This window comes from Melospiza georgiana, chromosome 18 (genome assembly GCF_028018845.1).
Source record: "Melospiza georgiana isolate bMelGeo1 chromosome 18, bMelGeo1.pri, whole genome shotgun sequence".
Taxonomy (NCBI): Eukaryota; Metazoa; Chordata; class Aves; order Passeriformes; family Passerellidae; genus Melospiza; species Melospiza georgiana.
In genome coordinates, this window is record NC_080447.1 from 7,133,723 (window position 1) to 7,159,389 (window position 25,667).

A 25,667-nucleotide genomic window follows, 5' to 3' on the forward strand; every position below is an offset into this window, starting at 1 on the left:
GACTGGTCACCAGCTTGACTTTATTCTGATTCTAGTTTTGAACACACATGTAAACAACAATTATGACACAAGTTTAAGCAAAAAAACATAGCTGAGGTTTTACACATTTTAAAATTTCTTCCACTACCATTCCAATAGAAAAAAAAATCAGGAAACAAAAACCTCTTGCAAATGTATGACTTTGAAGAGATGACATTTATAAGCAAACTTAATAAAATGCCATGCAGTAGTTTCCTATATACACCTTTCTCCTTTATATCCTTTAAAACTGGTATTTAAAATTCCCTTTTATTATTAAAAATACTTTTATAAAAATAAAACACTTTCTTTGTTATCTGTAGGTACAGGATCCTTTTTCCAGTGGATTCATTGCAACTCTGCTTTGGACAGAGTAGATCATGCACTTCACAAATACCTTATCACTTGTATGGACAAGCACCACTTGATATATCTGCACAGCAGTCCTGATCCTGTTTCCACTGAAGCCAATGACAAAACTCTCACAAAAGCCTCCAAAGAAGTTAAAGAACCTCTCTTTATTAGCTACTCTGATGAGATAAAAACATCATCCAAGGTTTGGGCTCTTTCCTGTTTATTTTAATTGCCAGAAAAAGCAAATCTCAGATTTAAAATTTTGATTCAAGCATATCAAAATACACTATTATAAATCCATATTTACATCTAAGGTCTGACTCACCTTTCTTTGCCTATGTGTAAAAACTAAGAATAAATTTTCATTATTACAGGACTGCCATAAACTGAAGTTTACAAGTGCTTTTAGCATGATACTGCATGCATTTTGCTTGCCTTTATGATGGCTTCAAAGAGAATGTCATGTTTAAATATCCACTATTTGTAAGTGGATATAAAAAAGTTTGCTATGCAAACTCTCAGAGCAAGCTGTTGAGGCAGGGCTTTGTTTCTAGATATGCATGTGTTAAACTCAAATTTAAGACAGCTTTAGCTACTTGGCATCTAAAAATAACAGTTAACATTTTTAGCCATAAAAATATAGGGTTTAAGGAGTCATCAAAAAATGAAAAAGGGCTGACCATTTCCTGCAGCTCAGAAGGCTTTGAGTTCTAAACCATGTACAACCCAACACAATTGTTGATTGTCTTGCAATCAAGGTGGTCAAAAAGTCATTTATACAGAAGGGAATCCACAACCTGTGACTAGCCATGTAAGCAGTCCTGGTATCTAGAACCTATTTAAATATGCAAATATAAAGAAGAGATTTAACTAAATGCTGCTTTAGCATTTCCTGACAAATACAAATCTGGGAATGGCCTTTCACAGTATTTCACCTCAATGGAAAGTCTCATTTACTGCTGCCTCCATTACACACACACGTGAGAATGCCAAAATACATCAGCTTGAGTACAGAAACACAGCTGCACATCTTCCAAAGAGTATAAAAAATCTGACTACTTTGCAATAATTAATTAAAATCAGAGGCTTGTGAAAATACTGTCAGCTTACCTAAAGGAAAAAAAATAGTGGTGATCCATTACTAACCTAATATTCAGTATTCAAAAAAAGTCAAAACAGAACACCAATAGAAACAAAAATAGCTTGGGGTTTTCAAATATCCTGTTATTAGCTAGAATCTTCCATTACCCACACTGGCACTGAATAATTGAAAAAAGCATGCATTTAAATAGCTCTTTAATTCACAGGTGTTAGAACATAGGAAGTACCTCTTAATATTCAATTTTTTCAGCAATATAAGACTGCAACAGTATCACCTTACAACACACAGCTATTTCTACTAATAATCCATGAGATGGAATCCACTCCAGGCTGTAACACATTCTACCAATAAAGAAATTAATCCAAAATTTTATATGTACAAAACAGGCAATACATGAACACCTCATCTTCAGCTTCTGTTTACAAACAGGTGCCTATTCCTTACCTGCTTGCTGGAGAAGAAAATAACAAAACCAATACTGCTAATTAGACTATCAGGAAACAGGATATCACAGCACAAATAGTTTTATTCAGGTCAAAGATATGCAAGGCTGCTCCTATGGTTCTTTCAGTAAAAGTGAACAGAGACTGAACTAAATTCCCTATCTTGATTCTCAGATCAAGTTTTAGAAATAAGATCTATTGCTGTACTATCTATAGAAAAACAAATGTTAAGAATCCCCCCTCTCTGCCCTCCCCAGGCAGAACATTGCACCATGGCACTGAAAAGCTGAAATGAGACTAAAGCACTTAATTCTACAGGATAACATACATTCATCTAATGCACATTGGCATCAGCTGTACAATCTTAACAGCATATGTTCAAGGTAAAGCAAAGTTTGGTAAAACCTTCATATAGAACAGTAAAAGCAGCAATCATTTCCCCACCATTAGAACTAAAAACAAGTTTAAGTCTACTAATAACATCTTTTAAAAAATCCACACCTACAAAAAAGCAGTGACTTTGTCTTGGACAAAGATGGCCTTGCCCTGAAAGCAGGGTGGTATTAAATAAAATATTTCTGATTATAAGTTACTACTTCATGTAAAAAAAAAAGCATCTTCATCTGGTAAAGCATTTGTGAGCTTGATAGGGTATGATACCAGTTTATTTGAACTTTTGCTTTCCTTGCTATTTTTAGTTTGTGGAGGCTGGCACAAAACATTTACTAGAGCTTAATGGCTTGTTTTCTCATTGCTATTATTACAAACCACTCATGTGGAAAGTTGTTAACTGTGCAGTTTGAATTCATAGGTGCTTGTTTGCCACTGGTTGACATCAGCATTGATCATGTTGCGCTCGGTGAAAGTGACGCATCCCTCGGAATCGATGAGCACCACCGTGTTCGTCCTGCAACAGCAGCAGCACAAGGTTACACCTGGGCTCCATCTCAGCAACTGCCAGCCTGCTATCCCTCACTCCCAAATGTTTAAATCCCTTTTTTTTTTTTTCCCCTGAGCACATCATCAACACACAAGCAGGGCAGAAATCATCCTGACAAGTTCAAATGGGCATTTTCAGTCTGTTCTGTCATGCCACTGCTTTGATTCCCTGCTGCACTTGCAGAAGCTGACACACAAACCTGCTCACAGCAGAGAGCATGGTAAAAGCTTAAACTTAGTGCAAAGTGCTCCATTCAGAAAGAAGTAGCATAAAACAAGATTTTCTTCACACCCTACATGTACCCATGAGGATTACTGACACTCCAGTACTCTCTTCATCCCTTTCTTTCAAATCCATTGTGCATATTAATTATTATCACAGGACATTGATATATGATCAAGAAAAAGGTGTCTCTCTAGAATCTTCCAAAGAGGAAATTTGTTTTCAGTAAAAGCAGATGCCAGTTGTGCATCTATTCCACTTTGCCTTGGCTAAGCTGTCATTTCTCCATGGACACTGCAGTATCCTTCCACAAAAAGGTGACTGACACTAGGAATTTTGCACCATCCTCATCTGGTGGCCTTTCCCAAGTTACTTCACAGTTGTTCACTCATACAAAAAAGCACTTAATTTCCTCACAAGAAAGTGAGGCCCAGTTAACAACCTCTATTCACTAAGGCCTGTTGCTAAGGGAAAGGTAAATGTGAGCATACAATTATAGCAGTAGGGAGACTTGAAATGTGTGCCAATTCAGCAGGAGAAGGTCAGTATTTCTATCAAGTTATCCCTATTTCCTTTGAAATGGCTGGACTCCAATCTGTGAAGCAAGGGGAGGAAGGTGCTTTGTTACCCTGTTAAGTCTTCATTATCCTATATTTAAAATATTCTTTTAATACATTTAAAGAAACCACTGTAAATACTGAGTATCTCTCTCAGGATACCAACTTAAAATACCTACAGCAGTGAGCACTGCTTATCAGCTCCCACCTCTACAGAGGAAATACTATGGCTGGACCATGCCACAGACCAATCTGATAAAACTATTGGCAGACTTTTAGACCAGCAACAGGGTTCACCAGCAATTTTGTCCCACTTAAGATCAAATGAAGATTTGCATTGCATTACTCTATTCTTCTTGCAGTTTTGGTGGAACAGTCAGAGCAGAGAGTGAGAATATCTCAGTAGAAACAGCAGCATCAGTTAGGGAAGAAATGGAAATACAGGTTCTGCTGAACAAGAGCAATAGGTTCTTAATGTATGAAAATGGCAGATCCATTTTATGATGCAATGTCTAAGGAAAACTCTGATTTAGCAACACAGGTGACATGATTCCTGCTCATGGAGGAGAAATGTGTTCTGCAAATCTCTGGTAGGATCAAAGTTAGATGTGCTCAGATCTGCTCGTACACTGGGGAAGCAGGAGAACTGTATTATCTTGTCTGGGACAAGGCAAAGCTGTGCCCTGTTCTCCATCAAAGACGAACCACAGTGTGAGCTTCAAATGCTCTTCAGCAGCAAACCCCAGACACTCAAATACTGACCAAGGAAACACATGACTGAATTATACCAGATTAATATCTTTTAAAAAATTAAAGCAGTCACTATGGAGCGTAACCTGACAATAGCCCAGTTGTGATTTGAGGTGTGCTTTGATCAGTACACATTCATTTCTGGCTCTGGTTTCACCTTGTTCCGTAGCCCGGGCAGCGAACGCACACGGCCGCGTACTTGTTCAGGATGGGGCGGATGTAATCCTTGCCTTGGTCCTCAATTGCAGGGTCTGGTAACTGACTGGAAAAAGTAGGAAAAGAGTTTAAAAAAAAAATAAAAATCTCCAATATTAACACATTCATCCCTCTTGATCTGGAAGGAGTTCCAGGACATCCCTGAGATCACAGGGCTGAAGCAGAAGAGAGGGGGTAAAGGGCAAAAATCCATCAGGAAAGAATGGAATTCTGTGATTAAATCAACTCTGTACCCACTACATTCCTGTAATGTGCACACACAAAGAGATCATAAAGTAATATGAAACAGGATATTTTAAGAAAGTTCAAAGCTAGTGCATATCCACATGTTCATATTTATTATGAAAAGATCATTTCATCTTGAAGTATGATTTGGAAAGATTACAGGCTTAGTTTAAATATTGCTTTTTGTAAGTAAATATTTCCCTTTTATAGTCAGATGGTTTCAGATGAGATCAAATGGAATTACTGAACATTAAGGGAAGACCATTTGACTATGTTGTATCTTATATCTTTGTCTTCTTACTAGTAAAAAGTATAAAGTCTAACAATTTTTTAAAAAATCACTTGATGAGATAGATGAAAAAAGCTATAAAGACAGCTTAGTAGACTCCCCAATTACTAGTCATTGCTCAGATGTCTGAGTTCTTACACAAAACTTTATTTTGAACCACTGAAAAATGCCACATTCATGAATGCTGGCATTAAAATTTGCTGTAAAGTTTGGGAAATTGAATCTATATACCAGAAACAGCTTTGCTTCAACTCTAATCACTTCCCAGACAGATAAAATTCAAGGTAAACATGAAAGTTACCAGATGGTGAGCAATGATATGAATTTAGACCACAGCACCTCCTGTATCCAACTCCATGTGTGCAGAATGTAGTGCTATCAACTTCCTTTCCTTCTGAACATCCAGCTGATGGGCTCAGGTTCACTGTGCCATCAGTTGTGAGTGCAGGAACCTTCCTTACATCTCAAACTCATCTCTTGGGGACTACCTTGACTGAAACTTACTTGACTGGAACTTTCCTGACTTAATTGTACACACCCTTCCTTTTCTCCTTCCCCCACTTAGCCTGAAACAACTACACTTCTGAGGAAGGCAGCTGGTTGAACTTTGAGGTGCTGCTTCTCCACCCTCTATTGTCTGCTCTACACTGAGCAGCAATACAGAACAGCAAAACCTACTAACACAAACCTGCTCAGCACCTGTGAGGGCACTGAGGCCCTGGCACAGGTTACCCAGAGAAGCTGTGGGTGCCCCATCCCATGAAGGTGCTCATGGCCAGGTTGGATGGGTCTCTGAGCAACCTCTGCTAGTGGACAGTGTTGGCACCAGAAGATCTTTAAGGTCCCTTCACATCTAAATAATTTTATGATCTATGAAAATAAGTGCTTTCTTTAAGTGCAGTAACCAAACTTGTGAGCCTTCAAAAAGCTGACAGCAAGCAGCTTCCACATCCCCAGACATGCACTCATTGCCCTTACTAAGAGAAGTGCAATCTTTAAAAAAAAAGGGCACAGAGAAATCAGTGCACAGCTGATGAGGTCTAAGATTGCAGTAGCCTTAATTGTGTCTCCTGCTTGAAAATCAATCCTGTTGAAAGTCAGGCTCTGTGAGAACACTGCTTTCAATTAATATGAAGGTAAAGTGCTTTTTCCCTTCAAAATAGTTTTTATATGCATATTTTTAAATGAGTCATATTGTATTTGAGTAAATTCCAGGTATCACATTCTTACGGCTCTTGATTATTCATCACTGTAAGGAGCTCCTTCACCAAGTCTTCTTTGGTGAGGTCTTGACTTCTCTTGACCACTTCTGTGAAAAGCTGCTTCCCATACTGAAGTTTCTTCCATGGTGTATCCAACAAAGAATTACTCAATCCATATATTCCTACACACAAACACACATGAAAAAGCCCAATTAAACTGGAAAGTGCATTCTGGTGATTTCAGTTGTTGTTACAGATTTTAACAATTTTAATAAAGTCTAAGTGACTCCCCAGCTAACCTTTACCTCCAGGTGTGCCATAAACACACAAGCCCATTACTGAACAGGAGAATACAGCAGGCTCCCATCTTGTGCTGGGCTGAGCTTAAGCACTCCCCTCATGCTGACGCTCATACTTGGTTTTAGTTCTACTCTAATTCATATCCACAGAAGTTAGCTTAAATTTCTGATTTGCTAAACCATGAAGGCACAACAGAATTTTATAATTTCTGCAATCTAGTCTTGTCCAGTGTAGGGATAATAATCATAAGTTATCTTTGCCTCTGATTTCACTCTTGAAAAACACTGCAAAGCAGCACTGCATGACAAGAAGGACCCTTCTCTTTAGAGGCACCCTCTCACCACAAGCCAGACAAGAGAGATCACCAAGCATCCTCTCCTCCTAAAGGCAGCCACATACACAGGAGTCTGTTGTCTAAGCACAGAGACCAGAACCATCTTTGGTACAGTCTGCAGATACCTAGAATTTGTGACTCAGTTGGTCATTACAACATGGCCAGATTTTAAAATTAAAAAAATTCTGTATTATAATCTGTTTTATGTTTGTAGCTGTACAAAATCTAACAGTTGTTTCCAAGAATTTATGCTGTAATTGCTACAATAACAATTTGCCTACTGGCAGCCACATTTTGACCATTAACCTAAGCAGGCAAAGTGAGGCTCTGCCATCAAGTGTTACCAGTCAGTTACACTGCTCAGAGCCTTCCATGTGTCCTGGTTCCATTCAAACTGCCTTTTTGATGGTGACTTCTGGAGCATTGCTCTCTGTAGCTAGCTAGCAAAGAACTAGATTTAAAATATTTTAACATCAATTCACCTTATAAGACAGATTGTGGTCTTTTTAAAAGCCAACTCTGTCCCTGGGGGAGCACAGTCATACTGTGACCTTCAAACTGCTGGGTAATGGAAGTTAGGGTCAGGCCCTTTGAAAATTCCATTCTCAAGACAGACTTCTGTTCTTCTGCCATAATTACCTAAGCAGGATTCTACTAATTGTGCTGCAGGTGGGTACATACACTGGCATGGATAGAAACTTTTAATGAACTATTGATTCTTTACTGCAAGTTATTAACAAAAACTTATACGAATTCAAGGACATTTAGTAATATTTTCTTTTAAAGAATGCAAAGAAAAAGTCAGTGAAGACAATGCTTAAGTAGCTAAATTACTAGAACAATACAGAGCTACATAAGAAAAAGTAATATTCCGACCTTTCTGAAGAAAACCTACCAGCATTTAGGAAAACAGGTTCTGGTTCTCCTCTGTTTCCATAGTAGCAAATTACATCTCCTTTGGTGGTACTGAAAAATATAAATACAAATTTCTCCTTGAAAAGCCATCAGCTTCTATATTTGATTATGCTTTAATTTAATGCAATCTTTGAGCACATTAAGATGCTTCTCCCACTGTTGCTCCTATGATACCAGACATTGATGTGTTTTATTACTTTCCTCCTCTCAAAACACTGCACCATTATCAGGAAGTAGCATTATCATTTTTAAACATAACTGCAGTAAAATTCAGTAAAACCCTGTAACTTCTGCATGGAAGCAGCCAGGCTTAAAGACAAAAACCTGGTTTTCATTAACTGGAGATTTAGTTGCTTGGGAGAAGGGGGCATGTGAAAACAAAGGAACTGTCCATCACAGCAAGTACCCTTTTCCCCATCACTTCTTTGAATCCTTCCTGCATTCTAAGCCACTGACTGCTGTAGGCAACTTCAGGTGGCAGGAGTGCATTTCAGGCCTACTTCCAGCAATGCTGCAGGGCATGGCTGGGTCCTTTGTGCATTTCTTGGCTGTTTTCAGATCCCTGTAGTCACTGAATCTCTCTAATTGTAGGCACTGGCTGCAGCACTCACTCTCTCTTGTGCTCAGAGTACAGGGAGGGTCTTGCACAAGGTTCAGAGACATTCCAACATTGCAAACAACTCTTATTTGACAGAGATGGTATCAGCATATCCAAACAGCAGGGATCTACACAGTCACACTGATACTGACAACACAAACACCAAACCAACTGATAAGGGAAAAAAAGAGAAAGTAAGTCATCAATAAGCCTTGTGTGTCCTGTGGGAATTGGATTGCCATTAGATGGCTCACTCTCAGCATCCTTCACTCAGCTGACATGGAATCCTGATTCCTCAGATCATTAGATCATTCCAGTTGATGGGGTTTGGCTTTTTTTTTTTAATTTGCCAGAATACAGCAATGAGATCTAATTCTGTATTTCCCCCTAGTGATTTACTTGCTCACAGTTACCAACAAACACATTCTCATCATAGTTCAATTTTTAATTTGTCTCTCAAGCTCCAGCTCCTTAGACAGCAGACAGTTTCCAAATTGGAAAAAAAGAAAAACGACCAATCAAAAAAACAAAACAAACAAAAAACCCCCAAACACAAAATTTGCAGTTAGGACTGAATTTGGATTAAGTAGCACAAAGCATAATACAGAAGAGAAGCTATTTCCAACTCCTCATTTTTTTCCTAAGATAAAAAGGAGTATCTCTGTGCTGATGCAAATCAGAGTATATAGAATGCAATCTCATTAATGATGTACTGGAACTTAAATTGCTCTGCATAACTTAGCATCCGCTACTCAAACCTTAATAACAAGCAAAACAGTCTTGATTTAGCTGTTTATATTCTTCTTGAAAAGCCATTATGAAAGACATTCTACAGTGTCCTTTGCAAGACAGCCAAATGAAGAAGGAAATATTAACTTATTAATTATAGAAGTCAGAGGAGTCAAGAAGAGGAATATGGAAAAAGTCCCCATAAAGCAAAAATAGAAGTGCCTTTCTCTGTGCACTACTCTTCCTCCTCCCAAACCCAAGGAGCTGTCTGATACCACACAGAGAGATCGAGTTTTTCAGCAGAGGCAGAAGACATCAAACATAGCAAGCATATTGTGTACACTATTTTTATTGTTATATATAAGACATAACATCAGCTATGATAACATCAGTTACTCAATTTGCAGTTTATCGACTTTTAAAAGAAACGTGTAATATTTCTGAACTTTCCTCTAGTGGCTTAAAAGACACTTATTTTCCTTATCTTTTTCTTCTCATCCTTAAGATCCTTGTCCAAATTTATTTATGCTGATGTCAAGACTTACTGACCACCCAAACTCTTCACAGACAACAGCCCACCTTAGGTGTCCTAAGTTAAGACATCAGAAATCACACAAACTACTGTACTGGTGCATTAACTATTCTGTTTTCAAATACCTGCTGTAGAAGGTCTGTGAAAAGATCAGAGCAATTGTTATAACCTGAAGTCTCACAGTGTTAGATGGAAAGGTGGACAAGTGGCCCAAGGAAGCTGTGGAACACAGCTGTAAGACAAGGCCTGTCAGAGATGAGACTGCATAGTGAGTAAACTGGCTCTGCTGACTTCCTCTAAACAGCTTTTTACATGAAAGAATATAATCCTCTAGCATCTCTTCCAAGATTTGTGTCACTGACAAATTCAGTAACAAGATCCCCTGGAGTTTATCAAGAAGACAGGGAATACATGCAACTGCAGGGTCACTAATTCAGGGCATTGGGATTTTATGGCATGCACACTCCCCCAGGAGTGTTTTCACTTACCTCCACTGCAGCACTGCTGCTGCCTTCTGTCAAAGGGAGACTAAAGCCTCCCAAGAGACTTCTGAAATGGGGATACTTTCAAAATTTAGTTCACTGTGCCAGTCAGCTACTCTTTCTTTTATCATTTGGCTCTGCCTATTCCCTTCCTACTGTTTACAGGTACTCAGAACTGAACATCAAAGCAGAAGCCAAGATGAAAAAAAATCACTGTAAGCTTGATCGCAGCAATAGCCTCAAAACCCTGGCCTGCACTCAAGATTCTCTTCCCTCCCAGCCTTACAAGTACAGATAGCAATTTCACTGCAGAAGTAATAAAGGCATAATTAAAGTGATGACAATAGGACCCAACAGACATATTTTTAAATCCCAGCCATAGCTGACAGCAGAAAGAAACTAAAATTATGCTCTTAGATACATCATTCTGTCAAAAAATGTAAGCAATAATAAATGTTCTAGGCAGTATTCTAGGCAGCACAAATCTCAGTAGTAATAGAAGCTCCACAGCAACATGAAAGCCATGCAGAGTTTGCCACAATCACTTCTTAATGTTGATGAAACATAAGCAATGTCCTTCTGCACTCCTGCCCTGCTTCACCTTCAAGGTGGCTCCAAGTCATGTTCAACAACAACTCAGAATGAAAGAAAAAGGAAAATAGTAGTGAGGCAGTAAAGCTGCACAGACTGTGGTTATCACCAAGTGATCACTCCCCTGGGCACTGAGCTCTACTCTGCTACAGACAAGGACATTGGATTGTTTTATGAATAATCTGTGCATGTAGTTTTTGTGCAAGGACAAAAGATGAAACTGGCAGCAATGTTGAAATGCTGCACAGTAGTTTCCAATAAGTAGTATGGTTCACAGATTCATTTTCATTTCTTCAATGTTCATGAGCTATCATGAGATAACTCTTTCTGTTCTGAAGCTAAAAATAAACAAGCAAACACCAAACCACCAACTTTAAAGCCCCAACATGTACCACCTACCATCAAATAAAATGGTGAAAAGAATTCTGCTGGATACTCACAGCATACAAAGTCTGCCTTAAAACAGACTCTGATTTTGTTGTTGGTGTCTAAACATTTCTTTGCCACTGTCCTAATATTTTGGGCCAGGCAGAAGCTGACAGTAGAGGAAAGAGATAACAATGTTTTTCAGAAGCATTTTTCTTTCTTCTGACATTGGACTGCCCATCCATCCACTGGAAGTGACTGAAGGTCTATGCAGAAATACCTCATTTTCATGAGGGAGCCACAAGAAGCAAGACAGGTATACTCTGCCAAAGGTGATACTGAATTAGAAAGTGCATGAGAAGAAAAGGAAATGAGCTTACAGAGCAATCCCAGGGACTTGACCATCCATGTTCTTTTCATACCAGCACTCTGACCCTATCTCACTTTGAAAAGGCACCTAAATCCAATCTCTGGAGAGCAATCAAATCCTTCCCACCCAGCCAGGTCACATTAACCATGCTGAATGACAGCCTGCAGGTGATAGTATAGTTTAGTACATTTTCCCTGCAGGGGTTGAATACTGTCTGTGACATGGGAGAACAGACAAGTTCACCCAAAAGGCAATTTTCTGTAATCCCCTCCAGCTGACTTGTTTGTAAGGCACAATTTGTCTATTCATCATGGAGAAAGTGATTCACTCCTGTTCCACAGGGATCTTATTGCACATGAACTAGATGGGCTCTAACTGACAGCCTGTCATAGACTACACTTGCTGGGTGGGTGACAAGAAGCTGCCAATTTGTCCTTCAGGGCAGTCTGAATTACACACTTGGCAGTAAGGAACACAAGTGAGATGCTGCCACAACAGCCCTGACACAAGTTTGAGGTACCCATGAAAGGCTGAGTAGGTGTAGCAGTAGATTTGTTGAACACAGGTTTTTCCCCAGGACAGAAATGATGTCCTGATCATCAACAAAAGCAGCTCACTGCCTTCAGGTATTATCACAAATGGAGAAAGAACAAAAACCCCTTGAATATTGAGATATTGAGCAGGTATTTACTTTACAGAACAGTCCAGCCTCTGATAACCTTGTTCCTTTCTAATCAGACATACAGACAGCAAAAATGAGAGGAGTGGCAACACTGCCTTCCTGGAAGCCAATTTTGCAGCTGCACAAGATTCCAAACAGACACTGTTTGCCACATGCTATAATTCAACATAAAAGTATGTTTAGCATAAAGCAGAACCGAATAAATATTCATGACTCTCATACTCAGCAGGTACACCCAAGATGATAAACTGAAAAATCAGAAAAATAAAAGTACTAAGTAATTTTCTTAAAACAACAAATCAATAGTGCTTAAATTGATATAAAGAGATGCCACAGAGTAAATAGATTATTACACTGAAAGTGTCAAGATCCATGCATGTTAAAAATCAGAGTCACACTAAGCTGTGGAAATGAACAATGAGATTTTATAACCTGTATAGTTGTTTCCAGCTCCCTTTCTTGTATTACTGCAGCTATCATCTAGCATACTGTCATCATAATCATACTGAGAGAAGATAAAATTTCTTTTTCTGAAACGTGTACCTGAAGATTCAAACATTGTAAATCTCTCTAAATATGCTGCTTACACTCAGCAGAATGTGCTCAGGTACACTCCTTCCCACCAGTGCTTCATTTACACTTTCAGTCTGAGTTTCCCCTCCATTTCACACACTCTAACAGAGCCCATCACTATTTGTTACACAATGGAAGAACACATTAAGGACAGTCCTCAATCTTTGTTTTGAACAGTAACATGGCCCAACAAAATAGCATCAACTACAACACCATTTTCTATTTACACAGAGAAGTAGCTCCCGTTCACATACCACATTTCTCTTTGGAGTAATTCTAATTTCCTAAAATGACAAGTTTACAAATATTATTGAAATTGCTCTGCATCATTAGCTTGCCAAGAATTTCATTTCATCAGAGTATCCATGGCTAAGGACATGTCAAAGCAGAGAAGTTAATCAACACACAGAGCTTTCAGAGTGATACTCAACAAGGAATTATGACCTGTATCACCATGGAAAGACTATTCAATTGAGCATACAACTCTCTATCACCCCAGCATGGAGGAATAAACAAACAAACCCAACACAGGAATGATTGCCTTAAATAAAATCAATCAAACCTACTTTAATATCATCGTACTAGCAGCCATTATCACTATTCTCTTTTCCTACATTAAATGGAAGAAACTCAAACTTACTGCTTGCTAGGTCACACCTTGAATATGGTATTTTCTTGAAAACATCTATTTCTTCTGTTACCTTTTCAGTAAAAGATAGCCTTCCAATTTATGCAACGTAGCAAGGCAGCAACATACAGCAGAAAGCTCAAAAAGTTAAATCCTCTGACCATGGTAAAAAATAATTTAGGCAACTGAAAAATTTTGGGAAGTCTTTGGTGAGACGATGAACTTTATAAAGTAGAGAGTAAAAAGACCAAAAAGCATCAAACCCTCCAACTGCCTGGCCATCTACTGGATTGAATTTCTGGAAACATAACCTATATATTTATTTCTAAACAGCCCCACCAAGCAGAAATACACTCATGGTACCTTCACAGAACTGACTCATAAGTTTTGGCCATCAGCTGAAAGTGGTCTAATACAGAAAGTGAAAAATGTAAATACAAGGCCAGTTAGTGAGAGGGTGCTAGAAATGCTTTCCACTGAAAACAGTAAACACTCTGGCCTTCTGCTTTAAGTGCATTCCCAGAAGCATGCAGAAAAGCTGAGTGGGAGAAGGCCCTGCACCATCAGGTTGTCTGACAAGATTAATGCTTCTGCACAAGTGTGCCAAAGCAGCAGTGTGCCCCTGGCAGTTCAGCTGTGCTCCCAGGCATGCAGTGTGCATCCAGCTGGGAACTGACACAGGCCTGGAGATGCCTCAGCCCTGGATTTCCATTCTTCCCCATCAGGCAGAAGGCAAAGTAGCAGATGTACTTGTGCACAGACACATGCACAAGCAGTGGAAAGGACTGTGCCAATCACACTAAATTATAATTAAGTATTCAACATCCTTTCTCAGCTACAGAAACTTAATGTTTATTTGTCTTGTGATGATTTTTAATGTTTAAGGAAAGATTAATGACACAGACACACTGACAGGAATAACAGCTTGAAAGCTTTCAGCTGTTCTAATCCTGCTGCAGCATGTCAACTCTCAGAGAAAAAAAGGTGTCTGAGAAATTATGAGCTGAGGTTTTGTCTTCTCAAAATACAAACCCCAGAGCCTCCAGGGTAAAGACTGCCTACGGCCTATCAGGGAGTTGCAAGAAGTTTTGTGGGAAGCAATGCTTAGAATACAAGATAGCTCTCCAGTGTTTGAAAGATAAACAATAACAAAGGAAAGGAAGACTACAATAAAATAAGGGCCTTGCATGCCAATTACCAAAAACATGAGCTCTAAGTTTAGTTTGTGACAGGCTTTGCATTGTTACACTTTGGTGCTATGACTTTTATGTACAGCACTGTTATTACCTTTCTCCCTCTGATATTTGACTGTGATGTTTTACAGACTTACTTCAAGTCAGCTGCTAATAAATTAAATCCATTGTAAAGATGTCCCTCTACTGAAACTTTCTTCAAGTAAGAGTAGCTGTCCAGATCTGCAGTCAAGAAGTTTGTTACAAGAGCACCTAAGAAAGAGAAGTACATAGAGCAACTTGTATGTGTGTGCTCACTTTTCTGACAGCCCTGGTAAAACAAACAGAAAGATAAAGATTCCTGTTGCCAACAGGCTGTAACAGTGGAAGAAAACCCCAAACCACAAAACCAACCCAAATAATGAACCAACCTTTAAAAGTCTTACATCATTCTACCATGTTCACATTAAGAGCAAGGACTTTTACTCTGAAGAACTCAGTCAAAAGCTCTTGGTGAAATTCTAAGAATTCACATTTACTAACTATTCTGGACTGGATGCACCTTTTGTCTCCTCCCACCTTACAAATTCTTTCTTGTCTTGCTTCACTTCCCTGATATATGATCCCAAAATGAAATACAAATGACATGGTTCATTTGTTTCTCTGTATAACATTGTTTGTCACTGCAATATATTCCCAATCCAGCACCATATGACAGTTACACACAAATCTATTTTTACTTCAAAAAACCCCACAGATGTGCTGTTTTGAGCATCCTCTTTGAAAGAGGGTTTTTCTATTATTTCTCCTCCTCTGATTTATCAATGGGGAAGAAGAATCTTTTAGGCTACCTCCAGCATAATCCAAGTTGCATTCCCTGACAAAGGTATTTGAATATGAATATACACTTTAAGAAGTCTACTGTAACCTAAAACTAGCTCAGTGCTTGGCTAATTTTTCTGCCTGTTAATTAGAATTACTTTGCAGAGGAGATGGTGCTGCTGCATAGCTTGTATGAATGTGACTTCAAGCTCTAGGCACTACATCTTGTTTTACTTATGCCTGCTTGATCAAGAAATCATTATCCAAGTCAAGTTCCTCACATATGTACTCAAACTCATCAGTTAAAAAATTTGTTTACAGCACATAAACATTCTTTTTGTCCATAAAGCTGTGTTAAAAAAAAAATTAATATTGCAATCATCACTATTTTACTGGAACATCAGGGCTTGTTTGTCCACTTCTTTTTTTATTTTTTATTTCAACTCCTCCATACCTCTTCCTTTTGCATTTTTATCAATCTTTGGCTGCATATAGTTTGTCAGGGCTGCCATCTTGCCTTTCTTACTGATTCCCAGCCATGTCCCTCCTTCTTTTCCCTCCTCCATATCCAGACCTAATGGAACAAGTAAGAGTTAGGTTATTAAATACATTAAAATTAAAAAATGTTTCAAACTCACAACATGCTTTCCTTAGATGTATAAGGAAGAAAATTTCTTATTAGAAAGGCAAAACCACCACTCTAACAATGAAAAAACCATGCCATGATTCCCTGATATAATAAACCCCTCAAAACAGCAAGACACACGTACCACTAAGGATCTCATTGCTGCTGTCCCAAAACTCGGCCGATTTGGATGGTCTGTGGTAGAATTCATCCCTATTAGCTGCTAGAATAAGCCTGCAGAACACAAGAGGAAAAAAGACACTATTACTTACAAATTGGAACTTCACAGTACAGGCAGGAGCAGAATCCAATTTTTTCCAGAGCATTAACTCATTTCAAGCATGAAACTATCTTTTATCTCCCACCTCACCTTTGTCACTCAGTGTTAAAGTTGGACTGACATCTGACAGCAGCCTTCTCTCTCACTGTCGAGAGACACTCAGCAAGTCCCTCTTGGTGAGTGAATGAGGCAAGTGGTGTTTTCAAAAAAATAATTCTTATAAAAGAAGACACTGAATTCAGATTGCATAAACAACCTTAAGATTCCTCAGCACAGTTACAGCTTAATTAAAGAAAATAATTATTATTATTTTGAAATTATTTTTTTAAAAGTGTTTTTTGTTGGTTGAACATCCTCACCTGAGGAGCAGGTAATGGATCCAAGTAAAGGTAGAAGACAACGGTGACCCCAGGCAGGCCCTGTGTGGAGGCTGAGGGCAGCAGGCAGACCTGCACAGCTCCAGGGCAGCTCCCAAAGCCCTGCTCATCAGTACCCACAACATGACTTGCCTTTATTTCAGCTGTGAGACAGTGAATGCTCCCCCTTCTCTCCAGCTATGTTGCTTAATTTAATTTTAATGAAATGCTATCTTTCAAAAACCTGCAGATTTTCTTTACCAGTTTTTCTTAGCCTCAGTTATCTTCTTCACTGTCAGTTCCTCCTGCCAGCTGCATCTCAATTACAGCTGCACAGCCAAAGACAAGTTTGCTACTGGAACTGAAGACAGACCATACAATTTTAATTCTAATTTTCAGCCACAACACACGAGACTCAATTCCAATGACATCTCATTACTTTGTTTGGCATTCAGATGTACTTACATTTTCTGCAGGTTTCTGAACTTTCCTGCAAATTCATCTCTTCCCTAATACAGTGTTTTAAAAGAGGACTGCAAGGTACAAGTTGCACATTAGAAATACTACAGAAAAAGAATCATAATGAACCATAGAGAAACTAGAAAAACCTGACACTTCAATGGCATCCTTTCTGTAAGGTAAGTGCTTAGTATTTTGCCTAACAAAGATAACATCTGTTGGAAAGCAAACTGTATGTACAATTTTATCTTTCCAATGCAAATATAATATTGTTCCTTTCAAAATTACATAATTTCTCTTCTTCCAGCTGATCCTAGTCTTTGAGCTATAGGCTGTCTGTTGGTTTACCAAATTTCTGTCATCTTACTTCAACATGCTCCATTAACAGGATGCAGCCTCCTTTCACAGATTCTTATTTTAATGAGTATCTCTACTTTAAAAAAATATTTAAGTGCACTTCTCATCTCCTGAAGCTTCAATTATACTTTGCCTTCAATAATTCTTGACATGAAACTACATAGTTTCTATTAGATTAAACTCCATAGTTACTATTTGTTTATGGTATCTAAATACTAAAAATAAGCAAAGTCTTTTTTGTGTGATTGAATATTCCCCATCTCAAGTTTAATGCAGAACCCTAAATTTAGCACAAGGCTAGTATACAAAAACATAATAATAAAAACATCTTTATTTTGTCATTTATGAAACATAATTATAGTGAAAAGGAACAATATTAAGTGACCCCCATCTTCTAATAAATTGCAAAAAGCCTATTCAGCTATTTTTATAGCTGAAATAATTCAACTGTATTAGGATTTACATATAAAGATTTATTTTAATATTGAGAGAAATGAAAACATGAGAAATCATTCCATTAAAGCAATTTCCTACAATGCAATTCAGCTCCAGAAAAGAGCCTGTGATTATAGCTTTGAAGCTTGAAACATTAATTTATTTGTAAGATGCACACAGTACTATTCAGAAGGATGTAAAGGCAGCATATTACCTCTGACAGTAATAATGGACTACACTAAAGTGCTTGTTACACTGCACTAAACTTTACCACAAACAAGCCCCAAGAGGGAAAACAGAACCAGCAGCAAAGCTACAGGCAGATGGATTTGTTAGTGTGTCACAAGAATGAGCTCTTTGCTTAATAAGATGCTCAAGAAAATTGACCAATATGTTGCTCTAGAAACCAGAGTCTACCTGGATGGAAAATTCTCCCAAGTTTTACAGAGAACAGGTTTTAGCTTGGCTATTTTCTTCTAGCCAGTAAACTCAGTCAATGACAAGCTGTTTGTCTTATAAACTTCTAATTCCTATTACTGACACTTTCTTTCAGTTGGAAATGCAAAGCAGAGAACAGTAAGGAAAGTTTAATTGCCTGGTTTGTGATGGACAAAGAAATTTGTGTCTGCAGGTACAGGAATCCCCTTTTAATTGGGAAAACTGTTCCAACACCTCACCATGAAATAAACAGAGCTGCAGCACAGTGATGCCTGAAGTGTCAAGAAAAATCACTCTTAGCAAGAACTTGTAGAGAGAGGTCTCACTTGGTCCAATGGCCTGGGATTTACCACCCTAACACGTAGCTCAGGGTGATTTATGTCAGGTATAGAGCAAGCACTGCTTAACAAAAGATATAGAGAAAGTTAAACACAATTAAATACTCCTGAATTTGGACCAACATCTCAAAAGTTTTGTCCTATTCTGATGCTGACAGCAAGTTGTTCTCTGATATAAATTAAGAACTTCAATCTTGATGCAATTTTTATAGCACACTACTCTAAGTTCTACTTTTAAATATTGATCATGGCAGAAAGTTCACTTGGCAAGCAACTGCAGTTTAGATCCAAAGGATTTTCCCAAGGGGCATCAAATTGATGAATCTGTCTTTTGCTAACTACCAACACAAAGAGAGTCAGACCAAATAAATGGATATATTAATTCAGCACCAGTCACATCATAAACAAAATCCCTTTTCAGGCAGGCTCCAGATGCAGAAAGGAATGCAGTCTGGACAACTGAGGTTTCCATTCTCATTTCCTCTCTTTCTGTAGAATGGCATCTGCTACTTAATCCAAGAGGACAAGAAAACAAGTCAGTGAAAGGCACAACCATTTACTGAGCAGAGTGACTGATGGTTTCTGGGTGAATACCAATACTTGTACCCTACAAAGTAATATGGAACCTGTACAGTACATATAAACACAGCAATAAACCTCATAGTCTGTTTACAGCCTGAAGTGCTTGCTGTCTTTTTATAACAAACTCAGTGAACTCAAAGATGCTGATGTTGGAGATGAAATTTAAAGAGGACACGCTACAATGAGAGAGAAGATGATTACAGGATGTTTAATACTTTGGAAACTCACCTGCATGACATCGAGAAATTCTTAGAAACTGACCTAGAAGCCTGCAAGCTTATTTTTTCTTCAGTTTTTGGCTAAACATTTCATACACATGACTTAGTTTATTGCCTACAGTTTTAATTGCAAGCAGTGGCTAGGACACTTCTTAGCCTTGGTTGCAAACTGGAAGCCTTAAACAGATCTATCACACTGAAAGCAGGGGACAGCTACAACTGTGATGCCCAACAAACAGGATTCCACTTAGTTTGAATAATAAAGTAGAAGGCAGCACTTCCAAACACTGGAGTACAATATCCAAAGGACTTACACAGCACAACAGATCACCAGCAAAAGGTCCTTGATTAGAAAGTTCAAGACTTCTGATATAGCCTAAAACCAAAGGGTTCTAAAAAGGCTCCAGTAACTCCTCCAATGGGGAAAGCCATGAAGTTAAACACTACAGAAGCACAGCTGAACACATAATATTGATATGAGTTTGTAATTCACACACTGGGTACAAAAAGGAATTGTGCAAAATATTACAGAAGAAGGTCTGTTTTAACTACAACCATCTTACCTGTATGCATTTTTTGAAACTGGCCGTGGGTCAAATTTGAATAGAAGGATGCACATTGAAGGTCTGATGTTTAAATCTTGTTTCTTCCACAAAGGCTCAATACAAGGTCATTCTGTAATAGCCTAAAATGGTAATAAAGATTATCAATTACACTGCAAATTATAAAAAGAGAAACTTGCTGCTGTGCTAGAGCTTAAGGATTGCAATGTACTGACTAATAGCTCACAATACAAATACATAAATAAAATACAACTTCCAAAAGAGAATAGTTCTAAAGACTGGTTTACTAATCAAATTCTTACGTAGTTCTTTCAAATTTATGGCTGGCTAGTTCAGATTTTTAGAGAAAAAACCTGCATCAAGAAAATATTGACAGAGTGTAGAGTGCTAGCAAAACATGAAAAAAACACTGTTATGCAATTTTCTGCTCATTACTAACAAAGCACCTTTACTTTTTTCCCCTCTCTTAAGGAAGGCAAAATGCTTCTTTTAGAATAAAGGAGAAAATAAGACTCAAACTGTTGCAGAAGACAGAAAAAGCCTCATTAAAGACACTCACAGACCTGCAAATAAAGTATAACTTAGGCCAAGCTACTATCAATGTTCAGGAGAAATTATTATTGTTTAGCATTGGGTAAAAGGTCAGGAACAAACAGAAACACATGGGACATTCTGTGTCCAGAGTTTACATTTTGATGAGGAGTTTCCAGCACTTGTGCTATATTTAAAATTCTGGCCATGCAGATGGAATGACAAATGTGCTTTCCATTTCAAACCAACAAAACAGCTTTCAAATATTTTGTGTTGTCCAATTAACATTTTTCTGGTAATAAACCTGCAGTCTGATCTTTACTTTTTGAGGCTGCTCAAACAATTATCAGAATGCCACCAATGCCCAATGATACACAGCCATTTTTATTTTTACTGAGAGCTTTTGCCATGCAAGGACTTTGAAGGCAAATCAAGGGGAGAGGGAGGCAGAATTCAACACCACAACTCTAAGGCCATCTGAGGAACTCAACAACTGAAAAAACTTCTGTACAAAACCCAGGATTTTTAACCTTATTTTCAAGATACGTGGAAAGGATCTCTCTTGCCCTTTAATTGCTACATAATTTGTCATAAGAGGTATCAGGACATGGATTATCTTAACTACATTCACATTATCAAAAACAGAGCTGCAAGTGAAGCATTTATACAGATTTTATTTTTAAATTAACAACTTGCCCATAGCTGCTGGCTCCTGTTAAGCCACAGTTCAGCACCACAACCAGCCTGCTGTTGTTGCCAGAGCACAATAAGTTGTCTTGTAGCCAATATCTCCAAAGAGACTCTTCTGCTGCAGGACATGAAATAACTCACAAAGAGGTGCAACACTCCTGACATGCTTGACAAGAAAATTAGTGCACAGGAGCGTGTGTGTGTCTGTATATATATAAATACACCTCAAAGTATTTTAAATTCTGTTCGCTGACAAAAGGAATTTCCCTCCCAAGTTGACTCATAATCCATGAGCTAAAAGCAGCAATAGCAGAGCTATCCCAACTATTCTGTGTTAAACAGGTTACACAATTACACACTGCTGGCTTTCTTGCCTCTATCAAGTCAATCCCAAAATAACTGCATTAGAAATTCACCATAAAATGAAGATGCAGTCTTGAGTTTTGGATAACTGATTTACTAGCCAGGTCTTTAAAAAGACCATAGCCAGCTTTATAGAGAAACTGTAACCACTTTTGAGAAGGTGATATGCCCCTTCTCAGACTTCTATTGCTGGATTTGAACGGCCAGTACTGGAAGACTTGGATCTTCTACACACAGAGTATTTAAGAAACAACACTCACAGCCCAGAAGAGATCACCTTCAAATCTATGGGTTTAGAGGTTCCCATCTACAGCACTACTGGGAGTATGCCAGGGAATCCTAAAAACTTTTATTTCTGGCAAAGTGCAAAGCAGCTCACTTGGTGAAAGCAGGGATATAAAATACAATTTTAATGACAACTGTCACTGAGTACTCTTGCTGACTATGGAGATATGGCTGCTAAGTGCCTTGCCAGATAATTAAATGGATTACTTGATAGAAAACTGTTTGCAATTAATCACTCATAAAACCAATATTTTAATAAACAGGTTTCATGCTCATTGCCTGATTTATTCAGTTCCCTTCAAATAATCAAATAGGTCCAGCTGTTCATGCAAGTTACTGGCCAGCATAAAAATTAAACAAAAACTGCCAGTCAGAAAACAGCTGCATAGTAAGTTTGCAGTACTCATCACAATTATCTAGAAGGACAAGTATTTTGAATACTTCGGTATCTTTCTAGAATCCCCAGTCATTATGATTAGGTACTACTGCTTTGACAGAATGCTTTTTGTCACCCCATGAAACTTGCTTGATTTTACTACAGTTCTTAAAGTTACATTTATGCTTTTCTTAACCCCAAATACCAAACCAGCATTTTTTATCTCAGGCTCCGCCTTTTTTTTTTTAGACAGAAGTGTTTAAGGCAGATAAAACAGAGCTACCCCTTTAAAACAGCAGCAACACTTAACTGGCAAAGGAGGCAAGCAATGTATTTTGGTACCTTCTTTGATTAAAGCTGACATTGCACTTGAAACACCTGTTGTGGATATTACCCTTAAATTCTTAAATAAAAGCATAATGAAAGTCAGACTCAAATTTGGATATTCTGAAATTTACAATAATTAACAAAACACTAAGAGGAAAAAAAACTGACGAGAGGCTGTCATGGATGTTGTAAATACATAAACATTCAATCAAGAAGTCTTCATGCAGGTACCTTTCTCTCGAGCTCATACCCATATAAAAGCTGCTGCTGCAGCCACAGGGATGGGGTGAGCACATTGCACAGAGCTGGGGCTGCAAAGCACATGTGCTCAGCTCAGCTGAGTCCCCACACACCAAGGAGAGGAGAAGGTGAAAAAGATTAGGCCAGCACTGACTTCCACTTGCAACTTGATCCTACAGCAAGTCCAAAGCTAGATCAAAAGCTGATTTTCAATTTCCATTTCTGCAGAAAATGTGTCTTCAGAACCATCCTTAGAAATGAAGGAGGTGCCCTAGTTTAAAGAGTTCATATAGAAAAGGCTAGGTTGTGGTACAACACTTGCTTTCTGATTTTCTTTTTGAGGAGAATACAAGCCAGAATATACACACTATGCAACAAGGTCTGCAGGAATAGGGGAGAAATCCTGTGCTCTAGATTGGAGACAGTGAAGACTGCTCTCTGGATAATGAGCTTTTATAAATTCTAGTTTGCTTATTCCTACTCAATAAGACAACAGTTACCGAGGATGACATGATAGCAACAATCTCCTATTTCTGTAATGTTTCCAGTTTGCTGTCCAACTTATGCCTAATACACACAAACCAGCTTGTCAAGAACCACAAACATCCTGTAATTAAGCGTTCTGCTCCAAATGGCACCGCTAATTTGGAAATGACATTAAAGTAACTAACATTCTTGTTCTGTGATACAGTACTCTGTTAGCACAGTGTGTTGTTTTGCTCATTTGAAGGATCTGTTAAAAGCCTGAGTGGATACATGCCAGCATAAGGTAGCATTTAGAGGGACTTTCAGGAGACCCAAACATGATAGATTGTGTATGTTCTTTTCATAGGGCTCCACCATCATTTGGTTGATTAGAAACAATCAGTTCACAATTTGGCATAAAACTGTTTTACCCTTAAGAACTCCCAGTAGCAGGCTTTGGAAAAGGAAGCCATTTGTTATATATTTCATATTCACAAATGAAGCATCATAAATAACATCTGTCAGTTACCACAGTGATCTCAAGTGCTTCTCAACTCATCCAAAACTATTGTTTAGGTGCAGTCTAAAACACAGCTAAAAACCATTATTCACTGGAATCTGCTAGTTCTATGTACTACAACAGTAGCTAATGTTCAGCAGAGTACAGAACTATTTTACTGTCTCTTTTGAGTATGTCCAAATGAAACTGAGCCCACAGTCCTCAAATGCCCATAGAAGGGCCATAAAGTTAGATGTATTTTCTTGCACTACTGAAATTAGGTTTTTAATAGAGAACTTTAAAATCATCAAAAATAAGACATGCTTGATTAGTTCTTAAAAGTAATCTATTTTTCTCCCTCAGAGAAAAGTGTCTCCTGGCTGCATTTTCAAAGCATTTTACTGTTTCATTTTTGCACTTCCCTTTTGTACCACATGCTCCACAGTAACAATACTAAGAACTACAGATGAAGTGGAATAGATGGATCTATAATTTGATGACTTCCAGGTTGTTCCCTGTGAAGAGCATTTGTAAGTAACCCAGGCTTTGTAATGCTACCAAGGTGTAGAGTCAGTCTTCCCTGAAAGAGGCAGCAAAGCAAAAGCACAACACTTATGAAACACAGAAAATAACATGTAAGGTGAATGGCACTCCCAAGTTTAATGGGCTAATTTTATTTTCTACTGCTTGATTTCTCTCTGGCGTTTTACTAGATGAGGTCCACTGTACAGCTCCCATGAGAACAAACGCCAGTAAACATAACCTTTCACCACACCATGTTTCAGAAACATTTACAAAAATGGGGTAAAGCAGCCTTTGCCCCAGTTTCTTAAGAGCACGATCAGCAACGGATCTGCAGACTCGGAGCCTTCTGCGGGGCCTGCTCCTTAGATAAAAGCTGTATTTTTAGCTTTGTACAGTTCTTAGGTTTTCTTCAGGGAGGAACCACCAAAAGACATTAGTAGTTTTCACTGTATAACTATGACTATTGCTTGACCTCAAAGGGTCACTACATATTAAAACCTAATTTTAAAATTACTTTATTATTCTTGTACACTTACAATTACTCCTATATGTGACGCAAATACCAACCAGCCACCACCCACGCAGGAATGAAATGCCATCGCATAACCAAGGAAAACAGGTGCGAACTGACACCTGAAAATATCCCCAGAGGTGCTGCTGGATAAAATTAGGATAAAAGCCTTAAGCAAATGGCGCTCAGGAGCTGCACCTTCCTTAGCGGAGAGGGCCGGGGCTGTGGCGGTGGCCAGGAACAGCACCCACAGCCCCAGAGCAGGAGCCCGGCAGCTCCCGGAGGCTGGTGGCAGCTGAGGCGGCGCCGGGCTGTGTCCGAGCCCGCCCTGCAGGTACGGTGACCCCCGGTCCCTCGGTCCCTCCCTCGCCTCCCTCACTCACCCACGGCCGCCGCACCGCCCGTCCCCCGCGCCGCTTCCGGAGGGCGGCCGGGCCGAGCAGCGCCGCCCCTCCGGGGGCCGGGCCCGGCTCCTCCTCCCGCCGGTGCTGCCGGTACCGACACCTTCCCTGTGTCCCTAGGCCGGTGCTGCCGGTACCCACACCTTGCCTGTGCTCCTAGCCCGGGGCCCGCCGGTACCGACACCTCCCTGTGCCTGTCGCCCGGGGCCCGCCGGTACCCACCTTCCCTGTGCTCCTGGCCCGGGGCCCGCCGGCACCGACACCTGCTCCTAGCCCGGGTCTACCGGTACCGACACCTTTCCTGTACCCCTGGCCCGGAGCCCTGCAGCTCTGCCCCGGTGCCACAGAGCCCAGCATCCCCCAGCGCAGTGGGGAATCATCTCCCAGTGCC

The 25,667-nt window shown here is 39.1% G+C and overlaps 1 protein-coding gene across 1 annotated transcript; it reads right to left on the reverse strand.

Annotated features, from left to right (window-relative positions):
• On the reverse strand, window positions 1-25,325 carry TANGO2 (transport and golgi organization 2 homolog). The gene is made up of 9 exons (XM_058037040.1): window positions 25,259-25,325; window positions 20,064-20,185; window positions 16,183-16,271; window positions 15,867-15,986; window positions 14,749-14,863; window positions 7,848-7,918; window positions 6,347-6,500; window positions 4,544-4,648; window positions 1-2,824 (listed from the first exon to the last, which is right to left on the reverse strand). The coding sequence occupies exons 2-9, from the start codon at window positions 20,117-20,119 to the stop codon at window positions 2,704-2,706; spliced, it is 831 nt and encodes a 276-aa protein (XP_057893023.1). The 5' UTR covers window positions 20,120-20,185; window positions 25,259-25,325; the 3' UTR covers window positions 1-2,703.
• Between the last annotated feature and the right edge of the window lie 342 nt (window positions 25,326-25,667).